We start from the raw sequence: 18673 nt of genomic DNA, 5'->3' as shown, positions 1-18673 counted from the left end.
ATCTATAATGTTCTATGGGTTGTTATCTTTCACATGCGATATAGTGTGGCTTTATTTCATAAGCATCACTCGCAATGTACGACTTTCACGTGATGTATTTGGAAAAACCAAAATTTGTCTCCCCCAATCAAATATGAAAAAAATTATTCTAAAAACAAAAAAATAGGTGAGCTCATATTTTGTACCTTGAAGTAGTTCTTTCATAAAATAATTCTGAACGAAATGAAATGAATTCTTGAGGAATCATTTATTAAGTTACAATACACTACCCTTCAAAATTTTAGAATAGGCTAACGAAAATAAAAGAAAGAAAATGATACATAAAAAGTAAATTTTCAATATGTGCTCTTACAGCAACTAGGCATTACTTTACTGAAAGTTGTAGCCTAGTTATTTATTTATTGAACACAATTAAGTAAAAACTAACACAATAAAGCTTACGCAATACTAAACATGCTGCCATTCTGAAAAACATATGTTCACGGACTTAATAAAAAGATATTAAAACAAACACAGACATACATTTTCGTGTCCTATGTTGAAAGACTAGGCAAGCATCAACTGCTGGTATTTAGAAGATTTACATAGTCATTTCTTCGAATTTTTAATCGGATATCATGATTTGAAATTTTGAATCGGTAATCAATTCAACTCTAACAAAATTTTTACAAATAATAGTTTAAAATTGAAGCAGTGTTAATAAATACCAACTTGATAGTCACACCCTTGACTCGAGTGTCATGATGAAAGAACTATCTTTGAAAAAAAAAAAACCTTAACTCAATGCAACACTTGATTCATCAAGTACGCATCCAAAGACACAATACACAGCGGACTGACACATTACATGCATAAACAATTACACCAAAATTAAGATTATCTAACTCTGTTCCAACTCGAGCCAATATTCGCGCTTCACCTAGATGCAAAAGTGACCCTCCTATTCCTCAGAGCGAGCTGGCCTTCAAAATTCTCTACCATTTTCTATCTTTTCTTCACCTCTTAGGTCCTTTTTGTTTTCTTGAAAAATGGTCCTAACGGATCCATTCCATGAAGAAGATTAACTTTTAGTTAGCAGGCACGCCAGGTAAATCCAACACTTCCACTAGAATGGTCAAGCTGTCTTCTGAAGACTTTCTCCTGCTCGCTCCATCAAAAAAAAAAAAAAATTCCATAGAAAAGATTTTACATACCTGTGTATTTTGAAAATAGTGTCTCCATAAAGGTCTGATTTTATCTTGCCCACCAACATCCCAGACAGTAAAGCTTATATTTTTGTACTCGACTGTTTCGACGTTAAATCCTGAAATGATTTAAGAAGTTTAGACAGTATATCTTATACGAAATGTTAATTATTATTTCAGACAAGATTTTACATTACAAATATATTATTTAGTTGTTTCAACTGTCGTCAAATTAATGAAAGGTATGGAAATTATATTTTTGGAAGTTTGGTCGTCAAATTAATGAAAGGTATGGAAATTATATTTTAAGATTTTAAATTTTTGTATGAACGTTCATGCAAACAATAGTGTAAGCGAGTTAGCTTATCTGAAAAAAAAATCCTCCGTCCGTTTTTTTTACAGATTGATAATTTAAAGAAAAGCAAAAATAGCCTGGTATATTTATTGAGAGCCAATTTCCACAAAATCTATGTGGAAAGAGGTTAAAAAAGTCTATTGAACTGGATTTCGCGATTCTTGAAGCAAAAAATTAGTTCGAAAAAAAAAAGTGTAAAACAGCGCCAAAAAAGACGACGAAATTGAGTTTTCATACTGTGATTTCAGGCACGTGGATTGACTTCCAAGCGCCTGCCCGCGCAGCGCTGCAGAGTAGATTTCTCTTTTATGTATCTCTGCTCATTTATTTTGTTTCTTCAAACGCTATTTTACACTATTTTTTAATTGTAGCAAAAAAAATTTTTGTAGCATTGAAAATTGCAAAAAATCTGTTTTACGGACCTTTTTAAAGATTTTTTCACGTAAATTCCAAAACAATTTGAATTTCAAAATCATACTAAGCTGTTTCTGCTGTTTTATCATAATTATTCGGTCAAAAAAAGGGACATTCAAAACTTCTAATCCCAATTTATAACCCTTTATTTCATTTTCTGGTCCATAATAGCGATCCTAACTTATCTAAATCAATCCTTGTGCTTGTCTTTCCAGATTCACTCCATATACCCTACCTTTTCTGAACAGTATTACTACCATAGGATATGTGGGCACCCGCAAAACCTACCCTATAACTAGCTTAAATGCAGGATCAGCTGCAAAACATCGACAGTTAATTAATTGTGATGGTATAAAAAAAATTTAATGATATTTACACAATCGACTTTTTTGTTCGTAGCATGTTTTTAAAAGGTTAAGAAATGACATAATTGGATTTTACGTCAGCAACTTCACTGATTTCAACTTTTCTTCTCACTTGAACTATGAAGAACTTGAAAAATATGTCTAAAATTTATAAAAGAAGGACGCTTAACACTTACAATATCAAAAAATTTCACAAAATATATTAATTTTTAATTTTTTAAATACATTTTAAATGCAGGGTAAAACAAAGAGTGTAAGTTTTGCCGTGCAGGGAAAAAATTTCCTAATATCATGATAAAATTATGAAAATGCCTTAGTGTGCTCAATTACAATGTAATGGAAAATTTTCTTTTAATAAGAAAAAAATTTTTTTGCACTTTGCAACGATTATCATTAAACACACACAGAGCTTCAAAATTAAGGATTTAGCATCTAGTTTTCTATGTCAATAGACAATTTTTTAAAATAATTTATTTTAATTTCTCATACGGTGGCCCAAATCTATAAAGAGCCATGATGCAAGTAACCAAAACATAGTTAATCCAATATAAAATATAATTTCTCTGGATTTCTAATGTGCAGTCCAAATGAGTTTTGATAACCAGAAAAATTCACTGAGACTGCGCAACAGTCAGTTACTAATTTGGAGTTACTGCGCAGTGCACTAACGGTAGCGTAACTGTATAATGACGGATCCAAACGACGTAATACCGTAACAACCGTAACAATGTAATATGTTATGCCAGAAACTGAAACCAACGAGCAGTCGAGTACGGCTGGTGATGTCATTACACATTAATTATCGATTTTGATCGAAAAAAAGTCGCTATTTTCCAAGTCAGTACAAAGCAACGGTTAGGTAATTTAACATCACAACTTTCACATTAATAAGATAAACAAATGATTAATTCACTGTACAAATTTGGTAGGAAAATAGTGTTTTTTAACGAAAGGACGATCAATAAAAAATAAAAAAGTTAAAAAATAAAAAATAATAATCCGCATTGAAGTGATCTAACGCAATTTTTTTTTAATTCGTAAAAAAATTGCAGCTTTACGACGAACCTAGTCACAAAGCTATGCGATAAAGAAAAAGTTATTCTATTTATTTTTAAGTTCAAGCATACCTGTTTTTTAAAGCTTTTTTAAACAAATCAATTCCTAAAAATCGATAAGGTACAAATTATACCTCATGATGTAACTTTTAAAGAAGATAATCCTGTCTGAATTATTGTTCTATGCGAAAAAATGGCAGCCCATTAACAAAGAGACCTTTTTAGTAAATAATTGACTTTTTGCGAGAACTAGGGGAGTGTTACGTGGGGTTTACGGTGCGGAAATAAATAATAGACCGACTTTTGTTTAACTTGTGCTTTATTGCAATTACTTATATTCGAGGGAAGCCGCGCGTGTCCTAATCTCGTGGGCCCGGTCCTTACGCTCTCGTGTCTCTAGCTTATCTTCCCTTTACTCCGTTCCTTCGCTCTCCTTTTCCTATCACTTCTCTTCTCTATTCTCCTACCTTTCGGGCCCAAGCCAGCAGAGGCGCACGCACGCATAGCTATATGCTATCGTACGCAACACGTGAACTCTGACGGATTTGTTGATTGCGTACGAGATTTGATCATATACAAAATTTATATTTTTCTTTTTTTTTCTCCCGATGTCGGTTAAAAATGTTTCTCAGCAATAATAAATGTTTGATTCTTTTCTAATTTGGGACTGTGTACATTGTTGGAAGGGAAAATTTATAGGCAATTCGTAGGTATTTTTAGGCAAAAGTTTGTTGGTTTTTTTTTTCGTCATTTCTGTATAACACGCAAATACTTGGCTTTTTTTCTACTGGGCACCTACTCTTGTTAGCCAATACTAGGATTTTTGGCTTCTCTTTACGTCGTTATTTATCAAGCTGTTTATTTTTTTTTTTTTTTTTTTTTTTTTTTTGTGGTGCGTATGTTTTCTGCCATTGTAGTGTTGATATTTACTGATGATACCGTGTGGTGTTTCAGTAGCAGGGTTGCTCAATCATTCTGGCAATCTATGTTTTATTCTCACTGCGGATTCTTAAGATTTATATCTCAGTTATCTGATTAGGATGTTCTGACTACTTTTATGAGACTGTTAACTCGTATTATTCCCTTGAGCAGGGTTTTTCCCGTACAAATACACATGTATGTACATGTTTTGGTAGTGGGTATAAATAAATGGTTACACAAGATTATTGTTAGGGTTAATCTCTCGGGTTAGCGTGTGCGTGTGCCATGAGTGGAAGCGTGCATCCACCTCCCGAGCTCAGCTTGTTCTACCCTTCAGCCAGACGTGCTGCGGCTCTCTCCCGTTGGTGGCGCTCAGGGCACATTCACACAACAGTACATATACATACGTTTTTTCTTTGATACATATTTCGCAGCCATTGTATTTTTTATGAGAAGTTTGTCCTATAGGCTCAACAATGTTGTGTTACTATGCATGTATATGCTGTTGTCATTGACATTGTGAAATGCTGCCTCAGATTTCATTGTGACTTTCATCCCTTCCACAGTGGGAGAGACCTTATCTTAAATGTCTTCCAAGCCAAATGTGTGTAAGTATTTCCTTTGTTTAGTTTTATTTTAGTCTCGGTGGGTAGAACAAAACTCCAGAATTTCCAGTAGTTGTTATTGTCCTCTGATAACTGTTAAATCTGAATCTTATGATCAATCGTGCAATCACAGTTTTTTTTCTCTGTGATCTCCAATAGACGATTCTTAAAGTTGAAGTAGGGTCTATCTGTTTTGATCATTTTTATAGTAGGTAAGGAAAATCGGGAGTGACCATGAATAGTGCAACGGTCCACTTTTGTTGAGGGTAGTTCGAGGCTAAATAATGGTGGACAGAGGAATTTAGGGTGGAGGCAACTGAATAAAGTCAAAACTCAATGGGAATTTTGATTAGCTTTGCAATATTTATTCCAACTTAAACGATGAACGAAAATCAAAATATAAATCGAATTCTCAGCTTCAATGCTCGATTGTTTATTTCAATAATCAAAACTCATTTCCGATGGTTTACAGAACAATAATTAACGCCATATAAAATAAACTTTGTGTGCGGACTTGCGTAGTGGACGCCTTAGCGTACGGACGTCCTGTCAATAGTGTCCGTGCTAAGGTGCGCGGTGGCGGCATTTCTTAGAAGATGTATTAAAGGAAGAGTGCGGGAAAAGGATCTGGAGAATGCCTTGAAGCGTTTCGAGTGGTGTTTTAGGTGTAAGGAGCTGAAAATCCGTGCAAAAAGAAGTGCGAAGGTGAAAGTGACTTTTGAGGTTAAAATTGGACATGACGGACAAGTGGTGTTAGTATAACGGTGCACGATGATCGGTCAAAAAATAAAAGATGTCCCAATTAAGGGACACCCATTATACGAGGAATAAAGGAGGGCTCACCAATCAACCTTAAAAAATGGACGCAAAAAGCGGGTTGAGAGACACCACCGAGGGAAAAAAAGAGACAAAAGGTGTACTGAAGCAGGCTACCCTCGACGACCAAGTCATAGTGGGCGAAAAAAAAGTGAAAAATGTCAAATTCGAGAGGGAGTGGAAAGAGAAAATTAAAAAAATGCCGGGCCATTAGAATGGAATGCGAGAAAGTGAGAGATGGCTGCAAGGAAAGTTGAAGAAGCAGGAAATTCAGATGCACAAGCGGTTGGAAGACTGCGAGAAAAAGATAGAAGGAGTGGAGAGAAAAACATTTTAATTCCAAGGAGAAAAAAGCAAGCAACTCAGTTCATAAAAGTAATAAATGGGAGAGGATGGAGGAGGCGGCTGCAAGCGGCGACGACGGTGCTTCGCTCGACTCACGTGTGAAGCGGATGGCGGGGGGTTGCAGGCATCAAGAGGCAGTAGCGCAGGAGGATCGATGTGGAGCTTAGCAACTAGCGTAAGCAGGGTAAGCCTATCGGAAAGAGAGGTAACAAAAATGAAGAGAATAATAAATGAAAGTGAAAGAATAGACAGAAAGTGTAATGTTGTTATTAAAGGCGCTGTTGATGTGGGCGATGACTTGAAAGGTTGGGTTGAATGCCTGTTAAAGACAGTTACGGGAGAGTATGTGTGTAAGGTTGTGAGTGTATGGAGGAGCGGTCCAGTAATTGGTGTTAAGCTTGGTAGCATGGAAGAGAGAGTGCGGGTTATGAAAAATATAAGTAGATTAAGGGGTTTAAGTATATATATTGAAAATGATATGTCTTAGGAGGGGTGTGGAATAAATGGGAAGATGTTGTACGTTTGGAAGCCGAAGAGAAAAACGGCACGATTGCCTCGTTAAGTAAGGGGACCACAGGTCAAAGCGTTGAATGCAATGAGGAAACAGGGTGTGATGAGTCTAGATCGTAGGGCAGTAAGCAACGAGGCACCGATTTTCCTAGTGATAAAACGATTCTAAATGTAAATAAAAATAAGAATTTTTTAGAGCAAGGCAGAGGCGGGGAAGCAGATGTAAGAATAGTGTAAGGGGCAGAGGTTGTGATGATTTAAAATTGGTATTGTTCTGGAATATTGCCGGTCTCCAGAATAAAGATAGGGATTTTTGGAATTTTATAGAGGGGGCAGATTTTGTGAGTCTGTCCGAAACTTGGATAGAGAAAAAGGACTGGGACACAGTAAAACACAAGCTCTCTGCTGAATTTACATCGGAAGCAGTGCATGCTATCAGAGAAATGAAAAAAGAAAGAGCGAAAAGGGATTTCTTAATTAGAGTTAGAAATAGATGTTCAAGTGCAGGAAGCAAAATTGGAGAGATTGTAAAAGAAGGGCTGGTAAAGTCTGTAATAATAAATCGGAGAAAAAATATTAATATTTTTTCAGTGTACAATTCGGGTAATTTAACTGAGCTGATTGAGGTACTAGAAAAGCATTGATTTTTTAGATGAAAATTAAATTATTGGGGGGGGGGATTTTAATATTAGAATAGGCAATTTAGATGCGGGGGCAGGGGGGGAGGATGACGTAACCGACATAGGTAGAAAAAGCAAAGATAAAGTAATTAGTAGGGAAGGGCATAAGTTAATAGATTTTATAAATAATAAGGGATGGTATCTGATGAACGGGAAATGGAAGGGTTACGAAGAGGGAGAATACACTTACATAGGAGCAAAGGCCAACTCCGTCATTGACTACGTGTTAGCAGGGTGTTGCTGGGCTGATGAAATAGAAAAGTTTTGGATAGATGATAGAGTCGATTCTGATCATTTGCCACTCTGGTTAAATCTGGTGGGTAAGGTTATCGAGACAAGGAAGGTGCAGAAAAGGGAGGAAGTAAAGAAAAACATTTGTTTGTGGAATGATAAAAGTATATTGGAATACAAAAAGAACACAAAAAAATTCGAAAACACTGCAGGGGCAGATTTAAAAGCTAAAGAGATTTGGGAGTTACTAAAAGTCAAAGTGCATGGAACTATGATTAAGAAAGAAATTAAGATAAAAAATAAGAGGTTAGGGAAGAAACGTTGGTGGCACAGGGAGTGTGGAAAAAGAAAAAGAGAGGTCAAAAAGGCCTTGCTTGCATAGAGGAGGGGGGAAGACAATAAGGAGAGTTATTTCAATAAAAGAAAAGAATGGAGGGATTTATACATAGGAAAAGAAAAGGAAGATAAAGAGTGGGAAGAATCGGAGCTGAGAAGCATTAAAAATGTAAGTGAAGTATGGAAGTTCTTAAATAAATTCAGGAATAAAAGAGAGGTTATGGAAAATAATATCAGCTTGGAAGGGTGGAAAAGCCTGCAAGCAAAATGAAGCCTGAGTACATGCGGGTAAAGATGTGAGGGACGCTTTGTGTGCAATTTTATTTAAGGTGTGGGAGGGGGACGAATTACCGGAAGGTTGGAAGACAGCGATTATTGTACCTCTGTTTAAGAAAGGAGACAAAGACAAACCAGGAAACCACAGAGGAATTTCGCTTTTGCCGACTGCATATAAGGTGTATACTGAGATGTTGAGGGGAAAGTTGGAGGGGGAAATAAATGAAAAAGGGATTCTACCGGATGGACAGGCGGGATTTAGAAGGGGTAGGTCAACTATTGACAATATATTTATTTTAAACTATTTGGTACAGAAGGCCAAAGAGGGTAAAGAAAAGGTATACGCCTTGTTCGTTGATTATAAAGCAGCCTTTGACAATGAAGATAGAAATAAACTGTGGGAAATCATGGAAAAAAAGGTATTAGCAAGTATACAGTCAGCCGAATAAAAAACCTGTATGAAGAAACGAAGATCAGGATCAGAGTGGGGGAGAACTAACGGACGAATTCTGGGTGACAAAAGGTTTAGGACAGGGGTGTTTACTGAGTCCTATTTTATTCTGTATATACATTGTGGACTTGGAAGATGATTTCAGAGATAGGAACGTGGGGGGAGTAATGGTTGGGAGGAATAGAATATGGTCATTAGCTTAAGCAGATGATAAGGTATTACTTGCAAATAACAGAGAGGCTATGATTGATATGATGAGTATATTGAAAAGGTTTGCAAAGAAAAGGAAACTGATCGTAAGCGAGGAAAAATAAAAAATATTAGTTTTTAATGAAGCTAATAATATCAAGAAAGAAGTGTGGAAATGGGACAAAGGGGAGCTGGAAGAAGTAAAAAAGTTTAAGTACCTGGGTTTTAACTATAATAGAGCAGGAAACTACAAAGATCATATAAATGAATTAAAAAGAATTAAAGGGATAGTGGCTGCAAAGAAAACATGGAGTTTGGGGAATAAAATGCAAGGACAATTTTGAGAGAGCAGCAATGCTGCTTGAATACTTAGTAAAGAGCACTATGGATTACGGGGCAGAAATTTTTGGTTGGAAGGGGGCAAAAGAATTTAAAAAAGTACAGATGGATTATTTTAGGTGGGTTCTTATAACAGACTTCTGCACTCCAAGGTATATAATAATGAGGGAATTGGGTATGAACGCATTGGATTTGCAGTGAAGCATGAGAGCATTAAATTATGAAGAGAAGATTTTCAAGCAGAGTGAGGACAGACTTACAAAATTGCGCCTGGTAGAGGGATTGAAAAAGGATGCAAAGTTAATAACGAGTATGTAAAGAGAGCAATTTTTGAAGAGTCAGTGATTAAGCGGGGCGGAGATAGAAAGACTAAGAGAGAAAGGGGAAGATGTTAGTAGGTTAGTGTTGCAAAGACGAAAGGATATCGAAATGCAAAAAGTCGACAGTAAAATATATGCTTCAAATTACAATAAGATTTATAAGAAAGTGGAGACTTGTATTAGCGTAATTTTAAGGGCACGTTGCTGCAATTTAGAAACAAGAAATAAGTATTGGTTAAAAGAAAAGGATAAAGCTTGTGTATAATGTAAAAAAGGGAAGGGAAATTGGAAACATATGTTGGGAAAATGCGAAAACCTAAATGTACAGGAGGTACCCAAAGATATGAATTTACAAGAGAAAATTTACTGGCTACTAAATAAAAATGTTAAGAAAGCGGCGTTTAAGATCCTGAAAGCAATAAATAAAGCATGTGTAGCAATGCAGCTTGAAGTCTTGAGATGATTTTCTAAAATTTAGTATTGTAATTACTTCATAGATATGTGTGCAAGTCCGTTTTCCGGGCCTAACTAATGGCTGAAAACTAATAAATATAATATATAATAAATAATAAATTTGTGTGTTTTAAGAATAGAAGAAAAAGTTATACAAATAAAAAACTTTTTGTATTCACCAATAAATTTGTGAAAGGTCATCGCATGATCAGATAAAGTAATCAAAATTTAGACTTAAAAAATTATAACAAAGAATCGCACCACCTTGAATTACAAGAAAAAATGTATGATTGATTCATGAACACTTTTGTGGAATCTTCCCGATATATCGCCTCTCGCAACTACGTAACCCTTCTCGGTCAAACTTAGTTTTTTTAGAGATAGGCTTACAAACAATTCACTAACAAGAACTCAAAACACAACTCTATTAACAGAAAAACAAAAAATAATAAAGGGTAAGGTAATTCTACGTCTAAAATTATTATAGATTAAAATAATAACATCGAAATGCACCGCGGCTCATACTCTACAGTTTTGATGTATCGAAACTATATATTCAAATCAAAAGAAAAGAAAAATCCAAAGGCAGCTGACACATACAGCCCATGCCGCTGTGCAGACCACAACACGAGAGCGTCGTTTACCCGATCAAAAACTCATCAAATAAAAATGATTCCCAACAAACGAAAACTCCCCAAGAATGATAGAAAAATGGTCGGAAGGTCACCTCTCGGTTGACTAAACAGCCGGGGATTTAATCTACCAACTAAATGGTCTCAAAAAGTGAGATCAACGCTTGTCATTTACCATTCAAAAAATAGAAAAAATACTATGCTCCTACTAATGACTCGAATAATAATTTCCAGAGAAACGCGACGTCCGACAAAAAAATACAAGGAAACACCGGGGATCTACCTCCAAGCCAAACCACTGCGCACCGAAAAACTTAACACACAAAGAAAATAGCCTTCCTTCGTTACTAGTCACCAACTCAGGACCACCACTTGGTTGAATTAATTAAGCAACCAGGGAGACTTTCTGTCCTGAGTCTGAACTCATCAACAAAAGTTGATAAGAAGACGATGCCAGAATACGAAGGGAACACTTACTATTTTTGGACCGTGCAGCAGTGCGTAGTGATGCTGTTAGCTTCTCTTGAAGAGTTCCGACGGCAGACAAGAAGTGCTGGCTGTCCCACACGGGTCCCTCGTTGATCCCTGTGTCGTCCCCTTGGGCTTACCTACTCAAACTGCCTACCCGAGCTCTCTTTAGCGAGCTCCTCTCCAGCGAGGCCCCACTCTCGGACCACTACCAAACGCTACCGTCATGATGCACGTTCCTTACCAAATCAATTTTTGCGCATTCCCCATGCTAAATTGTCCCCCAACGCTCTCGTGCACACACACACATAAGGCACCTCTATATGTGTACTCTCAATAGAGTAATTGACGGGTTATAGCTGAGGGCGCGTTTGGTAAAACTTTTCAATTGTAATTGTATTTCTTGGTAATTAAAATCAAAATAATTTGAAGATAAAATTTTTTTTCCTGGAACTTTGCATATCTCACCTCCTTTAAAATCTACTAATTATACTATTCCGGAGTTTATCACATATAATTGTAAGTGTACTTGAAAATTTTTGTTATTAAATCCCTCTTTTTCTTTTTTTGATGTTTTATTTTCTTACAGAAATACAATAATAATAATTGGAAATTTAAAGTGATCAGTGATCCGTTGGGGGCGAAATGTGAAAAAATAAATAAATACAATTAAAGTGTATTTAAATTTTCTTGCGTTGATTTATTAATGCGCAACGTTTCGCTGACAATATGCGTCAGCCTCATCAGGCTACAAAATTAAAATTAAAAACACACAATGAGTGATCTGGAAGGCTCAAACACAAAAATACAATAAATTTTGATGTAAATTGTTACCGCAGGTACGCGAGAATTCGTAAGTTTGGTTAATTTACTCGACACCTGTCGTGCTATCAACTGACAATAAATTACAACAACAAGCCAGCGCTTATATAGGCGGAGCCACAAAGGTAGACGGTAAAGGGCGATGAACTCGATCGGGACATTGAAACTTTCGTAGTAAAGAAAGGTATGCTCTATTAAAGGAAAGCACATCCTCCTTTCTACTGATGTTGTGTTTGTCGAGTTTTATGTAAAGCATTTCGGAAATAATTCTTTTTTTGTAATTGGATTCTTTGTCAAGGATTTTAAAGTTATCCCAAACGAATTCATGGTCAAAATTGATTTGGTGTGCACAAACAGCGGAATCAGAGTTTTTACTTTTTATTTGTTTACTAATGCGGACCTCCGCCACGCCGCTCGCTTTGTTTCACCCACATATGACGCAGGACAATTTTTACAATAAAACTTATATACTACATTTGTCTGTTTATGTTTATTCGTTGTATCTTTTTCTAAGCGGGCGATATGCTGCAGTTTATTGTTAATAAGAGGGTAAGTGTGAATATTGTAAGGTTGTAACATGGTTGAAATTTTTTCAAAATTATTGTCAATGTATGGTATGCCAATTTTGCAGAGAGGGTGGGTGTTTGTAGTGCTTCTGTTATGATTACTATATTTGTGTCTTTTTAATCTGACCTTAATGTTTTTATTAATAAAGTTAAAAGAGTAATTGTTTTTTATCAACAGGCTTTTCACCCTAGCAACATTCACACCGTGAAAACGTGTACTGGCAAGTAAGATCGCCCTATCAACCAAATTAAAAACAATATTTCTCTTATAGCTAACTGGATGACCAGAAAAATAATTTAAGATTCGTCCGGAAGAAGTAGGTTTTTCAAACCAGTCAAAATTAAAATAATTAGAATTTCTTATTATCGTCAAGTCTAAAAAGTTGAGTTTCTTGTCAATCTCCATTTCATATGTAAATTGTAGTTTGGGATGATATGAATTAAAAGTATTTAAAATTTGGTCAATATGGTCAACATTAATAAAAAGTAATACATCATCTACGTAACAAAAATAAAAAGATGGAATAATGTTATAGTTATTTTTTAAGATAGAGAGACAATCATTTTCCACGTCGTCCTTTACAAGGTCAGCAAACAAAGGTGAAACAGGAGAACCCATTGGCGTGCCGAAAATTTGTTGACAAAAAATGTTGTCAAAAGTAAAAAAAGTATTATTGAACAAAGACTCTGTACGTTGTCGAATTTCATTAACCGGGATTCGACATTTATTCATTATGTTCACAATACGTCAATCGATGCTCCGTAGTACCAACTCTAGAGGAGTATTAGTAAATAGGGAGCTGACATCTAAAGACATTAGTCTATAATTAGTAGTGGGTTTTATATCTCTTAGTTTGTTTTTCAATTTAAAGCTATTATTAATGTGTGATATTGGAACGTTGACTGACTTCTTGAGTTCATCGTAAATTACTTTTGCTAGAAAATATATAAGGCTATTGATAAGAGAGACGATAGGAAGTAAAGGGGCATCGACCTTGTGAATTTTCGGCAAGCCATATCATTTAGCTAGAGTTGTATCTGTGAGCGACAAAGCGTTGGGATGGTATGTTCTAGAAAGAAAGCCGTTAGAGTTGAGATTCTTTAAAATGTTAGAGATTTTCTTTTGTAGAGTGTTTAATGGATTTTTTGAAATAATTTTATACGTCGATTTATCAGACAGTAAATTATGCATTCTTTCCGTATAGTCACTTTTTTTGAGACAAACCGTAACGTTGCCTTTGTCAGCAGAGGTAAAAAATATATCGGGATTTTTGTTTAGAAATTTTTTTGTTGATTTTAAATTTTTTGCATTTTTGCATATTGTCGAATTTCATCAACCGGGATTCGACATTTATTCATTATGGTCACAATACGTCGATCGATGCTCCGTAGTACCAACTCTAGAGGAGTATTAGTAAATAGGGAGCTGACATCTAAAGACATTAGTCTATAAGTAGTAGTGGGTTTTATATCTTTTAGTTTGTTTTTCAATTTAAAGCTATTATTAATGTGTGATATTGGAACGTTGACTGACTTCTTGAGTTCATCGTAAATTACTTTTGCTAGAAAATATATAAGGCTATTGATAAGAGAGACGATAGGAAGTAAAGGGGCATCGACCTTGTGAATTTTCGGCAAGCCATATCATTTAGCTAGAGTTGTATCTGTGAGCGACAAAGCGTTGGGATGGTATGTTCTAGAAAGGAAGCCGTTAGAGTTGAGATTCTTTAAAATGTTAGAGATTTTCTTTTGTAGAGTGTTTAATGGATTTTTTGAAATAATTTTATACGTCGATTTATCAGACAGTAAATTATGCATTCTTTCCGTATAGTCACTTTTTTTGAGACAAACCGTAACGTTGCCTTTGTCAGCAGAGGTAAAAAATATATCGGGATTTTTGTTAAGAAATTTTTTTGTTGATTTTAAATTTTTTGCATTTTTGCATATTGTCGAATTTCATCAACCGGGATTCGACATTTATTCATTATGGTCACAATACGTCGATCGATGCTCCGTAGTACCAACTCTAGAGGAGTATTAGTAAATAGGGAGCTGACATCTAAAGACATTAGTCTATAAGTAGTAGTGGGTTTTATATCTTTTAGTTTGTTTTTCAATTTAGAGCTATTATTAATGTGTGATATTGGAACGTTGACTGACTTCTTGAGTTCATCGTAAATTACTTTTGCTAGAAAATATATAGGGCTATTGATAAGAGAGACGATAGGACGTAAAGGGGCATCGACCTTGTGAATTTTCGGCAAGCCATAACATTTAGCTAGAGTTGTATCTGTGAGCGACAAAGCGTTGGGATGGTATGTTCTAGAAAGGAAGCCGTTAGAGTTGAGATTCTTTAAAATGTTAGAGATTCTCTTTTGTAGAGTGTTTAATGGATTTTTTGAAATAATTTTATACGTCGATTTATCAGACAGTAAATTATGCATTCTTTCCGTATAGTCACTTTTTTTAAGACAAACCGTAACGTTGCCTTTGTCAGCAGAGGTGAAAAATATATCGGGATTTTTGTTTCGAAATTTTTTTGTTGATTTTAAATTTTTTGCATATTGGCGGTCCTTTCTAGGAATAGCTGGCTTTTGTTTACAAGCATTAACTAAATATTGAGATACTTTGTCACGGGTTTCGGTCTTTACTTGATCGTTCGTATCGAGGTGTGAGAGACCAACTTCTAGGTTTTTGATAATACATAAAAAATCGCGTTCACGAAAAGTTGATTGGAGATTGAAATTCTGTCCAAGAGTTGCAATTTCGGCGACATCTTTAGGAATGGCTATATTCGTTAAATTTTGTATGAATCATTATTACTGGTTGTGGTGTTTGTTTTCGGTAAGATTTTTTTGAAATTTTTTATGTAACGTATGATTAGATCTTCTGTAGATGGTATTTTGTTTGATGTTGACAAATTTATAATGTCGTTCACGAATATTGTAGTCTAATTTTTATGACGCGATGTGATCTTTTAAACGGGAAATTGAGTTTTGCAAAAATCTAATATGTGTGTTAATGTCGCTAATTTCGAAGTTCAGAGGTTTCTGACAGAAATGTAAGGTTCTTTTGTTGAAATCGGCATGTATCTTTTATTTATCCTTTACTACGAAAGTTTAAATGTCCCGATCGAGTTCATCGCCCTTTACCGTCTACCTTTGTGGCTCCGCCTATATAAGCGCTGGCTTGTTGTAATTTATTGTCAGTCGATTGCACGACAGGTGACAAGTAAATCAACCAAACTTACGAATTCTCGCGTACCTGCGGTAACAATTTACATCAAAATTTATTGTATTTTGTGTTTGAGCCTTTCAGATCACTCATTGTGTGTTTTCAATTTCAATTTTGTAGCCTGATGAGGCTGACGCATATTTTCAGCGAAACGTTGTGCATTAATAAATCAACGCAAGAAAATTTAACTACACTTTACTTGTATTTATTTATTTTCTCACATTTTACCTCCAACGGATCACTGATCACTTTGAATTCTCAAATTCACCGGAGGGCACTGATATATACTAACAAATAATAATAATTATTTTTTATTTGTTAATTATCATTATTATCATATTTTTTCCGATAGTTCCCGTACGTTGGGTGTTGTGCAGCCAGAAAAATTTGACATACGTGTTCTCTCTTCTTCCTTTTTCTTTTTTTTTTTGCTTTTACTTTGCACGTGCGTCTAAGGGCCATAAATTTTTTTTTTTTTTTTTGTAGGTATTTTATTAATATTATCTTTTCACAAAGGGGGTGTTGATTGATTAAATTTCTGTTGGTTACGCTGTTATTTGTTATTTTTTTTATTTTCTACCCTCATAATTCGTTGTTTTCTCGCGGCTCGTCCGAGGGCCGCGAAATAAAAAGAGGATCCGTTCTAATGAGTTCTATACGTACTTGTTGGCGTTGATTTTGTCAGGAGAAGTTTCCGATTTCTAAAACGTCCGTAAGTTACGTTTATGTGTGCATTTTCTATATCTTTCTACGTATTTAGTTATGTATCCTCTATATTTCTGTACTTCCGTTTTTGTCCTTTCAAGGGCCGAAAGAAGGAAAAAACACGTGTTTATTCTGTATTGTCTTGCTCTTTTTCCTTCTCGTTTTCCGCTGGGTGTGGAGATTTTAATATACACGCCTTTTTAGTTTCGTCTACATGTGCTACGCGTATTCGTTGTCTCTTCGTAATTTTACGTTGTGATTTTTGTAATCTATGCCCGTTATTTCATATGGCCCCGCAAAATGGTCGTCGTACTTCTCTTTGGACGGTTCTTTTAATATGTATACTATTTCCCCTCCTATGAAGAACTTTGTATTCAGTTTCTTGTCGTAATAGTATTTTGATCTGTTCTCATTTTGCGTTTGAGTCATTGCTGCTAGGGTTCGTAATTTTGTGAGGTTCCCTGTTATTTGTTCTAGTAAGTCTGTGTATGTATGTCCTTTACCCGGCTGCTTAAGGCTTGATGGAAATTTAGCACGTTGGCCGAATACGAGCTCGGGTGGGGAGTAGCCTGTGCTCTCGTGCTCTGATGTGTTGTATGTCAGTGCGCACAGTGGTAGTACCTCGTTCCATTTTTCAGTTTGGCTAAAGTATGCCTTAAAACATTCTGTTAGGACGTGGTGCATACACTCGATTGCACCGTTGTTTTGCGGATGGTAAGCTGTGCTCCCAATTTTATCGACTTTATATAGTTAGGCAAATTCCTCCATAGTTCTGTTCATGAAGTGCGTCCACCTATCCGATAATAATATATCTGGGGCTCCGAAGTATGCAATGAATCTATCCGTTAGGGCTCTCACTGTTTCCTCTGCCGTTGCTTTCTGAACCGGGGCCAGCACTATACATTTTGTTAGGCAATCTTTTACTGATAAAATGTGTGTAGTGATCCAAGCTGATGGTTGGTTAATTGGTCCATAGAAGTCTATCGATATCTTTTCGAATGGTCTGCTCGGAGTGTCAGTGATCACCATGGTTTCTTTTGTTTTTACTCGGACTAGTTTTTTCGTTTGGCATGACGAGCAGCCGAGTACAAATTGCCTTACGTCTAGCCTAATATTTCACCAATAAAAATCTTTCGCTACTTTGCTATATGATTCATTAATACCACGGTGTTCTCCTACTGCCAACTTGTGATATTATTTTATTAACTTATATCTCTGATCTACAGGTGGCACTATCAATGTATTTGTGTATAACGTAGCGTTCATTTTTATGCCTTTGAGGATTTCCTTAAACTGTTCGGCTACGTACGTCCATTGGTTAAGATTTAGTATTGCTAAGTCTCTTACCAGTTCTACCGTTGTTAATTTGTTTACCATTACCAGTGATCTAAGGGCTATCACGCATTTCTTTATGTTGGATTTCAGCGCTGAGTTCTCAAAGTGAGTTTTCGCGTACATTCGAATAACACACACTTTCCTTATTTTAGATAGCATGATGTCGCCAACTGCCTTCGTTTCGTTATTCATGACTATCGGGTTTATATAGCCTTGCTCGTATAACGCATCGATAGTCTCTGTGCCCAGAATATCGTCTGTTATTGTAAAGAACGCTAGGTTATCAATATATCTGAACGGGTGATTTTCAACTTTTCTAATTTTTTGAAATGGGGTGGGGTCTGTGTTGCCTTGCGGGGCCCATGGAGGTATGTTACGTGGCAATCGTGTCCTACATACTCTATACTTTTCCATTGTGCCCGCTTTGTCGATAATTTTTCTCTCCTCACCGGGACTATCGTCGCTATCTTCTATTAAAGCTTTGTTCAGGCCCCGGTCGCTATCCGGTGACAGAGAGTCTCTTTTGGTGTTAGTGTTTAGCGGTGGTGGAGGTTAAGGCAAGGTCATGATGCGCTCTTTATCAGCCTTCTCTCTTTCTTTCTCTTTCTCGCTTCTTTTTTGCTCTCCGTATCCCATGCGCCCTGTTCACTATTATCTCCGTCGCTTTTGTTTACATATTGTTCGTTGCTGTATTCTTCAAGATTTTCCTCTGTGTTATCTTGAGATTCCTGGTTATCGGTGTCGTCCTCTTGATTTCTATTATTATTTTTAAGTGAGGCGTCGCTATTGATTTCCTCGACAAGGGCTTGGTAGTGTTGGCTTTTAAAGTGTATGTGCTTATATTCTGCGTCTTCCCCCCTCCCCCTTAAAGTGTTGGTATACTATCTTACCGGGAGCCACTTGTAGGTGTATGCATGTGTTTGTTTCATACTGTTGTGAGCATATAAAAGCGCATTCCCTGTCGCCAAATTCATGGTCATTATTGAGTATTGTTTTTGCTTCTTTTGGGTCTTTACTTTTATTTGTCCATTTTGACTCGCGTAGCGCTTTTCTAATTTCGTCTCTT

General features: G+C 36.0%; 1 protein-coding gene across 2 annotated transcripts in view; it reads right to left on the bottom strand.

The window, feature by feature from the left end:
- The window catches only part of Arf79F (ADP-ribosylation factor 1), a 230157-nt gene that overhangs the window by 96760 nt on the left and 114724 nt on the right, over positions 1–18673 (bottom strand). For both annotated transcript variants that reach the window (XM_089595679.1, XM_089595678.1), the window contains exon 3: positions 1194–1303. In XM_089595679.1, coding sequence (XP_089451805.1) covers positions 1194–1303 — 110 coding nt within the window. The remainder of the gene's footprint in view (positions 1–1193; positions 1304–18673) is intronic.

This window comes from Copidosoma floridanum, unplaced genomic scaffold (assembly GCF_036245765.1).
Source record: "Copidosoma floridanum isolate Cflo_tuat_1 unplaced genomic scaffold, Cflo_Japanese_pri ptg000027l, whole genome shotgun sequence".
NCBI lineage: Eukaryota > Metazoa > Arthropoda > Insecta > Hymenoptera > Encyrtidae > Copidosoma > Copidosoma floridanum.
The sequence above is the reverse complement of the archived record's forward strand: the minus strand, read 5'-3'. Positions and strand labels throughout refer to the sequence as shown.